The sequence below is a fragment of the Photinus pyralis genome, unplaced genomic scaffold (assembly GCF_008802855.1).
Source record: "Photinus pyralis isolate 1611_PpyrPB1 unplaced genomic scaffold, Ppyr1.3 Ppyr1.4_LG5, whole genome shotgun sequence".
NCBI lineage: Eukaryota > Metazoa > Arthropoda > Insecta > Coleoptera > Lampyridae > Photinus > Photinus pyralis.
In genome coordinates, this window is record NW_022170596.1 from 34981540 (window position 1) to 34994903 (window position 13364).

Consider the following 13364-nt stretch of genomic DNA (forward strand, 5'->3'; position numbering starts at 1 on the left):
GTTTAGCATTTACTTATGGTATTGAACTATTGTAACACTTAATAAAGATCAATCATCATTCTCCAAATGATATGTATTTAATGTAAATGCAAGTGAAAATGACTTCAGTTATTTAATTACTTTTTTTATTAGAAATGTCACTTGTCTGCAATTTTCCATTCTGAATTATCAGAACTGTAAAACACTTGCATCGCTTATCTCGCGCGTGACATTGTGGAAAAACCAATTAATTCTTGTTCGATAATAACTTTTTATCAACACCTGACCAGATAAAACTTTAATAATAATAGTAGTAGTAGCATTTATTGTTTGAACAGGTTACTACCCAAACAATTGAACAAAATTATTAGGTTTATCGCACAATAGGTGCGCGAAGGAACAACTATAATAGAAAACAATTGAAGGTGTCTCTGATATTTGATATGGAGTTGTATGTGGAGCATACTTTATAAATAGTCAATTTATATAATATCCTAAATGGGGCTGGGCTTCAATTGTCATTTCTCCATTTTTAGAACGTTAATCTGGCATGGCAAAATTACACTGACTGTGTTTACTGTATTCATTTTAACAAGGTAGCGGTATAAAGCATAGGGAAGCTTTGAACTTCACTGTGATTGGTTAAAACACGAGTCAAAATTACGCTGAAACGTAAAACGAGTGGCGAATTTTGCAAGCTTATCTTCAAATACAGCGCCATCTACTACTTTCTTATAATGAATGCAGGCTAGGACAGTGGCGACAACTTATCATAATCCGCCTTATTGGAGCTAAAAAAAATGTCAGATCAAAAGTTACAGCCCTTTGAATTTTTTTTCAAATTGATTTCTACTCTATAACTTTTGATTGAGAAGTCTGATCGAAAAAGTACGAATTGATTTGGATTCTACGCACACAAATTAATAAGAAAAAGTGTTTTCCCGAGAAATTTTGGTGTAGTCGATTTTTGGTAAAAAAGGAAGGTTATACACTGCCTTTTTTTGAGCGCCGAACAAAAAATTGTCTCAGATCGACCGGGAAAAAACATTTTCTTATAGAATGTGGCCCACAGAATCCATAATTTCAAACATTTCCAAGATCGGGCTACTAGATCAAAAGTTACAGCCCTTTGAATTTTTTGTCGAAATTGGTTTTTTGCCCATAACTTTTGACTGAGACGTCTAAGCGAAAAAGTACGAATCGTTTTGGATTCTACGCACCAAAATTAATAAGAAAAAGTTTTTTCCCGAGAAATTTTGGTGTAGTCGATTTATGGTAAAAAAGGAAGGTTATACACTGCTTTTTTTGAGGCCCGAAAACAAAAAATTGTCTCAGATCGACCGGGAAAAAACATTTTCTTATAGAATGAGGCCTGCAGAATCCATAATTTCAAACAGTTCGTAGATCGGACTACTAGATCAAAAGTTCTGCCCTTTGAATTTTTTATCGAAATTGGTTTTTTGCCCATAACTTTTGACTGAGATGTCTAATCGAAAAAGTACGAATCGTTTTGGATTCTACGCACCAAAATTGATAAGAAAAAGTTTTTTCCCGAGAAATTTTGGTGTAGTCGATTTTTGGTAAAAAAGGAAGGTTATACACTGCCTTTTTTGAGGTCCGAAAAAAAAATTGTCTCAGATCGACCGGGAAAAAACATTTTCTTATAGATTGTGGCCTGTAGAATCCATAATTTCAAACAGTTCCAAGATCGGGTTACTAGTTTTCTATTTAAATTCATTATTTAGTGCTTTTGGAACAATTTTTATATCAATTACCACTACTAAGGTTAGGTACAGTTCTACATCTAAAAACACTTTAATCGCCGCATGCACCGACAAATTTAAGCGAGGCTTAGTTTGAACGTAGCTTATAATCCATGGCAACAATTATTGCGACAATGATTGCTATTGATTTTAAGCAACGCTTAAACTAAGCTCCGCTTAAATTTGTTGGTGCATATGCCCATAAGCGAATTACATATCTTATAATATTGTAAACCCAAGCTATATGCGTCTTGAAAAATACGACGTTATATAAAACTGGAGTCGGAAAACGAAAAATAAAGCAAATTGTAAACTAGTAATGTTAAACCGTGAAGCGTGAACTGGCAAAACAGTATAATTTATAATTATAACACGGAGTGTACCGCGTCGTTTGAGAGGGTTTCGATTGGCTAGTTTGAAATTTAGCTCCAATATGGCGACCGGAACCAACGACCAATCAAAAAACGAGATAACCTGTTGTCGGCACTGTTCTAAATTGAGCACTGTAGGCAAAATGAGGCACTCACAGCAAATCAACTACGCACACTGGCTCAGTAGGTGTAACCATAACAAACACCTGGACGAACAATGGGTTCCCCCACTCTCCCTCTCCGCAACAGCTTTTTTTAGCAATTTTTGTTATTTCAACAATTTGACTGTTTTTGCACTCCCCTCCATCAATGCTGAATTTCTGGTAAGTCCCATCATTTTTTGATATTCAGAGACAATAGTTTTTCTCTGCTCTTACTCAAGAAGTGCTGGATATAGGCACACATAAATATAAATGGCCATAAAATGTTGACATTTTTTGATTTCTAAATTTGAAACATTGCAGCAATTCTGGAAACTTATTAAAGACTTTCAGCAGTCCCTCAAAAACTTTAATGATTCGATTATAAAAAAGAGCATTCACTGATCTTGAACGATTTAAGGGATGTGAATTGTTGAATGCTTGCATCTTCAAATGTTTAGAGAGAAATTGACATATGTCAAAAAGTATGACAGAGAGGTCCGCAAATCTTAAATGCGTTGAATTCAGCATGAAATAAGGCAGTTTATTTTTCACCTTGCTGCACCCCTCCTGACTCCTCACTCCTAAATTAGTTTTGGAATACAATTTGTCCTAACTCCTAACCTCAGATTTTTTTTGTTCCATATAATTCGACCCTCAGTCCCATCCAACGCGGGACTCTACTGTAAAAAAATATTTAATTGCAATTCTTGACGGCACACTAACAATGATCAGAATGATTTTACATATGACTTTACAAAAAAAAAGGTATGCGCATTTGGTTGTCAGAATCGCCTCATGCGCATGCGCCAAAACTCTGAAATTTTAATTCGGAAAACTACTAACAATTTTATGCAATCTAGTCAGGTGGTTTTCTTTTCGTGCATCAGTAGATTCATGCACAATCTGACACTATTGCAAAGGTCATAATGCGTTCACTACGCACAAGTAACTTAGTGGTTTACCTTCATGGGAGAAGTGCTACTTTTTTGGCAGTATATTAATGTTGAGTAATTTTTTTTAGACCCAATCAGTCAGTCCATCAACCAACCGAAGTAAAAGACACAAAACCTACAGCAGGACCAAGTTCTTTAAATACAGAGCAAATAGCAGCAACATACGTTCCCGAATTTACTTTGTCTCGACAGGAATCATTCTCTTCACTGAGTGCCGATTCCTTCGGATCTTTGGAACAAGAACAAGCTCTTTTAGAACAATGTATATCATCGGGCATGCCGAAAAGTAAACATACACACGCCCCCAAAACTGTCGATGCGCCAAGGCAGGTTATTGTCACTAAACCTATCGGTGTGGCTACCAAACAATTTAACGCCAATAAAACTCAGTCTGATTCCATTCGTCCAATGACCTATGATGACAAATCGATAAGACACGGAGAGAGGAAGACGGACTTCGCGGATCAAGATGAAAAATTAGTTTATTCAAAAAACGTAAATGTAACGTCTGCTGTCGGGAGCACGATAGCGGAAAAAAACGTAATGCGTCCCACCACGCCATCTACGGCAGCAGACGTCGCACATATAGAAAAGTCCGAAGAAAAAGTGACACGCAATCGCACGATAATCGAGATACAAGCAGATATATCTCGGGACAAATGCTTGCCTTTCGAAGAGAACTTATCGATAGAACCCATGAGGAGTGGGTGTGAAACGCTCGGTAAGTTAACACAAAACATAAACAATTTTTGTTACATTTTCGAATAGTTGCAGATTCGGATGTTAGTCCCGAATCTCTGTGTTCAATCACCGACAATATCGAGTTTGACTTTGGAAATGTAAATTTAGAAATAAAAGCCGTCGATACTCGTATGTTAGATCCTGACGCCATGATTGAATCTTTAGATCGATTTACAGCCGAATTAGTTTCACAGGCCGAAGCGGCGCATTCAAATAAAGATGCACATAAATTTACCACTTCAATAACAGATGGAGATACTTGGAATGACGATTCTTCGCCAAATGATTTGACTTTTCCAAGTATTTCAGGAAGTGCGCCAAATGTTATTACATTCCACAGCGAGTCGGATTGTGCGAATACAGGAGGTGGGTATTAGTCCTAGGGGTGGCAATCGAAAAGGTTGGTTACCACTTATCAAAGATTGAATGTTTTGTATCAGTAATTATATGAACCCTAAATAGTTCACTAAACTGCACACGCTGGAACATTGAAAAGGTTAAACCTACACTTGGAGAAAGTAACACATCGGCCAATGAGGTAAGAGATTTCCAAAGCGGTGAAAGTAACCATTCCTCGTCATGGTTGAAATTCTTTGGGTATTTGTAGATCTTCATGCCCACACGGATTTTTCTTTGGCAAAAGAAGTTGGTTTCCTGTTCATCTGAAGCTCTAGTAAAGCTTTTCATAAGTACCTCTACTGGTCTCAAATTTTCCTCAACCCCTCTCTGACTAGTCATCCCACACGTGAGAGGCGGCTCTAATCGTAGCCATGGCCGACCAGGATACCCCCAACACGGATTGTCTCAGTTGGACTAGAGCGGGACATTCACAAAGGATGCGGGGTGCCGTGTCTATGATTGCTACTTTGAGTTGCCTTTCTGCAATTTGCTTGTAGCTACTGCGCTGTTTTCTAGCCTTGCTGACACCTGTCTTTGGTTGGGACTGTGGTCTGCCCTTTTTCATCGGCAGTTGAGTCGGTTTTGAGCCATCTAACCTCTGCCTCTTTTTCTCTCTACCTACCTGTTTGCCGGTTCTAGCAGCCTGCCTTTGGGTCAAGGTTGGGTAACGGGAGGTGGATGGTTTGGAGGTGACTGTTGGCGCAGGTTGCCTCATTTGGGCCAGCCTGGTCTGCTCTTCCGTTCAGCGCCGGAGATACCCTTACATGGTTAGGTGTGTTGAGGCTTGGTGACCTGCAACGCCCACGTGAAGTTGGCCCCGCCCACATGAAATAATTTAACAAAGATGCGTCGACAGTTAGTGCTCGAACCTTATTGTTAGTGCTGCTATATAACATGAGAAAAATTTAAAAAAACGGGTGGGGGCCAACTTCACACTCAACTTTTATTTATCGAAATAAGAAACGCACACGGCGTTAGTGCTACGTTATTGCTGTTAAATGCCAGACAAACAGTATCTCAAATTCTTTTGTTGTTCCTAAAAAGTCAAGTGTGAAGTTAGCCCCGCCCATACATTTTTAATTAGATGAAACCACATGTGACTGTTAGTGCTAGATTAGTACAGTTTTGTGCTCGAATATTGCGATTTCAGCATTTCATCTTTCCAAGAAAAACGAAAAAAACTCAAATATTGCGTGAAGTTGGCCCCAGGCATGACTCGCTTTATGAAAAAAAAACTAATACGTTCGTTAGTGCTCTTTGTGCTCGAATATTGCAAATCGAACGTTTTACCTTTCCAAGAAAAACCAAAAAAACTAAAATATAGTGTGAAGTAAGCCCCGCCCATGACTCATTTTTTGAAGAACCGCACATACGATCGTTAGTGCTACATTAGTGCTTTTTTGTGCTGGAATACTGCGAGTCTAACGTTTTACCTGTCCAAGAAAAACCAAAAAAACTAAAATATAGTGTGAAGTAGGCCCCGCCCATGACTCATTTTTTAAAGAACCGCACATACGATGGTTAGTGCTTTTTTGTGCTCGAATACTGCGAGTCTAAAGTTTTACCTGTCCAAGAAAAACCAAAAAAACTAAAATATAGTGTGAAGTAGGCCCCGCCCATGACTCATTTTTTAAAGAACCGCACATACGATCGTTAGTGCCACGTTAGTGCTTTTTTGTGCTCGAATACTGCGAGTTTAACGTTTTACCTGTTCAAGAAAAACCAAAAAACTAAAATATAGTGTGAAGTAGGCCCCGCCCATGACTCATTTTTTAAAGAACCGCACATACGATCGTTAGTGCTACGTTAGTGCTTTTTTGTGCTCGAATACTGCGAGTCTAACGTTTTACCTGTCCAAGAAAAACCAAAAAACTAAAATATAGTGTGAAGTAGGCCCCGCCCATGACTCATTTTTTAAAGAACCGCACATACGATCGTTAGTGCTACATTAGTGCTTTTTTGTGCTTGAATACTGCGAGTCTAACGTTTTACCTGTCCAAGAAAAACCAAAAAAACTAAAATATAGTGTGAAGTAGGCCCCGTCCATGACTCATTTTTTAAAGAACCGATCGTTAGTGCTACGTTAGTGCTTTTTTGTGCTCGAATACTGCGAGTCTAAAGTTTTACCTGTCCAAGAAAAACCAAAAAAACTAAAATACTGTGTGAAGTTGGCCCCACCCATGACTCGTTTAAAAAAAACTAATAGCATATTGTGACAGTGACAGGTATAAAGTAATCGTTGACAAAAATATTAGTGAGGTTACTATATGTATTAAGAGCGTAAGTGAAAATAAAGTTAACGCTAGAACCTATAAAGCCTGTTGCAAAATACTAGAAAATATTTTTGAACAACATATTTTATGTTCGGATATTATACATATAGGATTGTACTTGCAATATTAGTTATATTATTTCTAAATGAATGCTACCCTCCAGAAACAAAGGATTGTTGTTCTTTATACACAAATCAACACCTAGAAATTTTTTCTATGTGACAGGAGACAGTAGCATTTTTTATGAAAATATTTCAAACTTGTCAATTGCAATAGAATCTCCGCTACAAGAAATTCTTAATAAAAAAAATGTTGCAAAAACCCTTACTCCAGAGAAACTGGGGAATTTGGACATATTGTTGTTGATTTTCCAATCACAAAGGATGTCTCCACCCAAATCGGAATATCATTTGGTTTTACATTTCAGTTAAAATCATGGTGTATAATAAAGACATACACCATGATTAAAATGTATATGGAATTTTATTTCTCCATTGGACAATACCAACATTGGTCATTATAGAGCATTCTGTAAACGAGTAAATGGAGAATGGGAACTGTATGATGACTGTAAACCAGGTAGCCTTATAGTTGCACCAAACAGGAAAGTTTGCACTATTTTACACATACAGGGTGACAATTTGAAAACTTACCACCCTTAGTTACCACTTAGTAAATAAACGAGATATTTAAAAAAATCAAAATCCGTTTCGGTAATTCGGAGGGGGAATCACAATGACATAGTTGGCGACGCACCCCCTCCAACCCCCTGCGCCCCAGCCACCCCAACTTTTAAATCTTAAATAGTGACCCCCCATGTGTGATACGTCGTTGGAAAGCTCTGAAAAAATGCTTTCCAACCATACCAAATAGCATTACATTTAGGTTAGTAATTTTCGTGCAAATCAAAAAATAAACTAATATGATACATTTGAAATCTGTCGTATTTAAAACGCAACCGGCGACCATAGACGCACTAAGACAGAGAATGATTCAAGAATGTCGAAATATTGCAAAACCAACATTGGAAAGGTTCGACAAGAGTTTGAGAATAGATTATAACTGGCGATCAAAAATGAGTTGCTGTCGAGTCGGCTTTGGAAGTTCAAGTTAAATACGATTTTCCATGTTTATTTTTTGATTTGCACGATAATTACTAACCTAAATGTAATGCTATTTGGTATGGTTGGAAAGCATTTTTTCAGAGCTTTCCAACGACGTATCACACATGGGGAGTCACTATTTAAGATTTAAAAGTTGGGGTGGCTAGGGCGCAGGGGGTGTGAGGGGGTGCGTCGCCAACTATGTCATTGTGATTCCCCCTCCGAATTACCGAAACGGATTTTGATTTTTTTAAATATCTCGTTTATTTACTAAGATATGGGGGGTGGTAAGTTTTCAAATTGTCACCCTGTATAGGTACTACTCATTGAAAGTGTATTTTTAAGTACTTTGCTGTTCTTTTTTTATTTTATTTTGCCTTTATTTTTGAGTGGGCGGGGTTTCAGCCGAGGCTGCTCTACCAACCCAACCCACTATACATTTACAAATATCCAACCAGGGACCCTTAGCACCACAGTCCAGCTTTAACTGAACTGCGCCACACGGGTCTATGTTACTTAATGTAATTTTGTGTGTGTGTTATTGATCCATTAATAATTGGTAATATAAAAAACATTCCTGGAGTTAAGTTCGGATTACTGTTCTAAAACTTCAAAAATGTAAAGAAACAAGGTTTGGTTAAGATTGTATTAAGAATGAAGTATCTTTGAGAGTTGAAACTGATAAAGGACCATATCCCGAATATCTGCTCAATCAAGATCGATAAATAAAGTCATTCAATTTTTTCTAATATTTTATACGGTTTGTTTTGAGAAAGATCCTGTTTTACAATTAAATTTATCATGACGCAGCAATAATTATCTGCCATGGATTACCATGTACGTAGACTCGACGCTGCTGTTTGTGTTTTTTAAAGTCGAGTCATAAATGAGGTTAACTTCACACACTATTTTAATTTTTTTTTTCTCGGAAACGAAAAACGTGAGAATCGTAATCTTTGAAGGCAAAACAACACTAACGTAGCACTAACGATCGTATATGCGTTTCTTTACAAACGAGTCATGGGTGGAGCCACTTCACACAATTTTTTGATTTTTGTTGTTTTTCTTGATATTCGAGCACAAAAGAGCACTAACGTAGCACTAACGATCGTATTCGTTTTTTTTTCGTTTTTCTTGCAAAGGTAAAACGTTAGACTCGCAATATTTGAGCACTAACGATCGTATGTGCTTTTCTTTAAAAGACGAGTGATGGGCGGGGCCTACTTAACACTATATTTTAGTTTTTTTCGTTTTTCTTGCAAAGGCAGAACGTTAGACTTGCAATATTCGAGCACAAAACAGCACTAACGTAGCACTAATGATCGTATTAGTTTTTTTTTAAAACGAGTCATGGGTGGGGCCAACTTCACACAATATCTTAGTTTTTTCCTTTTTCTCGAAAAGATGAAATGCTGGAATCGCAATTTTTGAGCACTAACCTAGCACTAACAATCACATGTGGTTTCATTTAATTAAAAATGTATGGGCGGGGCTAACTTCACACTTGGCTTTTTTATGAACAGCGAAAGAATTTGAGATACTGTTTGCCTGGCATTTAACAGCACTAACGTAAACTTTGTTTCAAGGGTGCTGAACCTTTCGTCACACTATCTGACGTCATAGCAAAATTAAGGCAGGTCGTAAATTAGTAGTTGGTTTACATATTGTCACATTGACGTTTCAACTTATTTATTAAGGTGTCACTATCGTTCATCATGATTAGACCGCCCAAGTTGACAATCACTTATAAGGCATCTGGTCCTGATAGGTTTTTTCCTGTTCTTAGGTTTTATAATGGGTAAATGGTCATGTATTTTATGTAGAGGAAGTGCGTTGGTATGAATTAAACCTTTTCCACCGTTTGTAATCACCTCACGTAACCGATTCTTTGCACCGACAATCGAAATGGATACTGCCAGAGCATCCGAAACTCTTTGAGATGAAGTGTATGATGGTTACAGAAAACGCATAGGACCATTTGTAACTTAAAGTTTGTTTAGGCAGTTCGTAAATTAATGTTTTGTTTACATAATGTTGATGTAAAATTAAGTAGGTATGCTACCAATGTGAAGAATACGCGTTAAGTTGCGCGAATTTTAATGACCCTTAACTAGCCATTTGCAGAAGTAGAATAGGCCATGGTTTATCGGTAAGCCTTTCGCATTTATACATCTTACAAATTTGAGATAAAGCGTAGTCATTATACCACTGGCTCATTGAAATAACGCATACCTACATACAGTTTCTGTTCTTTTGCCACACAGTCGAGATATTCGCATAAGGATCTTGAATATCTTCTGATCCGATTTATTTAAAAAAAAAAACGCAATTGTGAAAGAAAACAGGTCGTGATGATATTTATTCCTGAAAAAACTCTCAAATGTTCATATTCAAATTGTATGTACAAAAGAAAAAACGACACTACACCACAAATCCATCTTCTGATCCTGCATGGAGTAGTAGGTATATACCGGACCCCTTCACTCACTTCTTTTTCTAACTGTTTTGAGAGTACCATCTTGCCAGCTTCTTCTAAAAGACCCTTTACTGTACATCCAGGTTTCGTCTAAAACCACAGGTCGTAATGGAAAGAGTGAAGTTTCGTTGTGTTTAAAGTCTCTCAAAAATTGTAGTCTTCTTTGAACTGCATAGGGCTGTTCCATTAAAAATAATCTATTGGAAACGGTGCATCTCCGCCACGTGAATTTCAGTTTCTTCAAACTGCGGGACAAAGAGGTACCAGATATTTCTACGCCATCAAGTCGTTGAAGATTACTGTGTAAGGAACGGAGTGTAACTTCTCACCTATAAAATCAATTCAATACCTAAGTGTTCTAGCGAACCTCTTCATTCTGTGTATCGGTTCGTCATATTTACCTAATGGTAACGGGAATGACCTAAATTCATGATATGAGCGAATCGAACCATTATGTAAAATTTTTAAAATACTTGTCTATTAACGGCGTTGCTGCACTGTCGACTTGCCTAAGCGTTTTTAACTTTGATGATATTTACTTCACTTTTAACACAAACTACCTAATCAAAAGGCATTTAACACTGGAAATCTGTCTATAACGAAAATCATTTGACGGATTCATATTATGACAGATCAATTGGTTTATTTGTCACGACTTACGTTAATGACGTAATTTTTTTGTCTCAATCGATTTAAATGTAATGAAGAGAGAATCACATTTATGACGTCAGGTTCAGCACCAGTGAAACAAAGTATATCTATGTTTGAGTGTAGCAAGTGGCGCCGCGGCACAGTGTCGGCGGGAACTAACTAAGGACCAAGACAGGAGTTGACAAAGCAACTATAACCATCTAATACACCATAATGTAAAAAAGTTGCGCTTAGGTAAAGAAGACTATTAATAGAAAATGGTTCTGCGAATAAATGCATAACAATCTGCTACTATTTTGCACTAGTGATTTAAACCGTTGTTAGGAGATTGACAAGTTTATTTTGCAGAACTTTGTAATGATCATAGGGGTCCCCCATTCGGCACTAAGATCTTGACTTGCGTTATAGTTACAGTTGATAACTTTGAAGAAAAAATCCATCCAGATCCATCTGGCTTTCATGTCAAAATGTCACAAATATGTACTCACACGTTGTGTTCTAATATGACGGTTATTGTATGTGGTGGGGTGTGAGACCCAGTCAGGAACTTAATAAGCTTTGTACGTAAAAAAAGACAAGAACATGTGAAACATATTACACACACAACAAGGGTTAGGAAAAATCTAGCATAACACACACAAATACAAAAACAAACAAATGAAATATCTCAAGTCGTACAATAAAAACCGGGTATCGAGTCAAATGCAGTTAAACAAATTAATAAAACTATTGTATAGTAAATACAAATGGGAAACAGATAATTAAATTTAGTGCGGAAGCACATAAAATACATCTACGGTCAATTTAGACAAACAACGCATAAAATAAAAAATTGCACATACATAAAAAAGCAACATCAAAAGAGCATGGCTCTATTCAAACATCGGCTACCATTCATTTAACACGAAAGGTACACGTGAAAATGTCAGCAGTATTCATGTTAAAGTCGACCATCTCACAAACAGTCCCCGCAATCTTAACCGAAGAAAAGTTTATTAGAGAACCCCCTTTCTCGTATTACTAAGACACAGAAGCTGCATTCCGCACGAGTTGAAGAAGCAACATGACACAGGGAAGAATCGTCTGAGGTTAGTCGACACTTACAGGGCAACATCACATTGATAATATACTTTTACGTGAATAGATAAATAAATACTTAATAAAACAATATAACGTCATAATCATCGGTACAGTAAAACAAACAAACAAAATTCAGTTGCGGTACATATAAAATAAGGCTTGAAGCACGCCATACTTCAAACGAATAGTATTTCAATTCAGATTGATGGTTAATACGACCTGTAATGGCGGTTTTCAAAAATCAAATAATAAAATAAACATTGAGAAAAATCGCCACGCCAGCACGCCACCCGAACGTTTAAAATTAGTATCCGATGTTAACTTTATACACATCTTTATACCAAGCTTCGTCTTGAAAAGTCTTTGTTTTTCGGCATCTGCGCAGAACGGTTAAGGTCGAAGACTTATCACAATTGTTTCATATTTTTTCTCAGACCGCCATTCTTTCACATAAAAGGTGAGTTGCCTAACAGCATTGACTATTAGTCAATGCTAACAGTAAGGGTATGATCCCAGAACTTTAACTGTAAATATCAAGATTAAATGCTTGTGATGATATGTGAATTATCGACAAGAAGTGTAGTTTTTTTCTATTTCAAGACTTCAAGTCATCCACTTATTTTAAATTTACCTATACCAATCCTAGTTCCGATTTCGAATTGGCAGCTTCATATTATTTGCATTTGAAAGATTTATCCGTGACAAAGTAATTTCGTATTACACTAGAACACTTTATTATGGTTCGCTAAGGCAGCTTTATTGCACGAGGGGTGCGCGACCCACTCATGAGAACTTCCTAGGAAGACGCGCGTAAAGCATAGCATTGAATCAAGGGAATGTGACTACTCAATAAACGCCCATTTACATTATCCATGGTTTAATTCAGGGGTGAAAAGTACAATTACGCAACGCTCCCCACTTTTATCACTCTTCCTGTTTACATATATAAAACTAACTTTCAGTCGAGGAACAAATGACGTTCGGAGAAAAATCCATAAATGAGCTAAAACGGTCATGTTTCAGCGATTTTTAATTGTAATGGAATTCGTGAACACAGTTGCATTATTATTTTGAAATATGATTTTGTAAAGCTTATCTGTCCGCTTGCATGGATGAACTAAAATTGTTGTCACGCCTCTGCTCACTGCACACACACAACTCGTGAGTAACTTTAATAGATTATTTGCAAACGTTCTGCAATTCAAATGATGACACGTTTAAATTCTCAGTCCTTCGCTTAAGATTCAATTTGAACAAGTTAGTGCCTTCAATGGACAGTAACTTATTTCTCGAAATGTACATTTTTTTAAGTCTAATTAAAAAATGGAAATATAAATAAAAGAACTCTCTTCGAATTATAACAGCCTAAAACAAAAAAAAAAGAAGAAAGAAAACCGCAACTTGAGGTATGGGACTTCGTAAATGATTAATT

The 13364-nt window shown here is 36.9% G+C and overlaps 1 protein-coding gene across 2 annotated transcripts in view; it reads left to right on the forward strand.

Moving 5' to 3' along the window:
• LOC116170535 (adenomatous polyposis coli protein-like) overlaps positions 1-4342 on the forward strand; it is a 31639-nt gene extending 27297 nt beyond the window's left edge. For both annotated transcript variants that reach the window (XM_031486998.1, XM_031486999.1), the window contains 2 exons: positions 3278-3930; positions 3978-4342. In XM_031486998.1, coding sequence (XP_031342858.1) covers positions 3278-3930; positions 3978-4327 — 1003 coding nt within the window. In that variant the 3' untranslated portion in view covers positions 4328-4342. The remainder of the gene's footprint in view (positions 1-3277; positions 3931-3977) is intronic.
• Positions 4343-13364: the final 9022 nt, after the last annotated feature.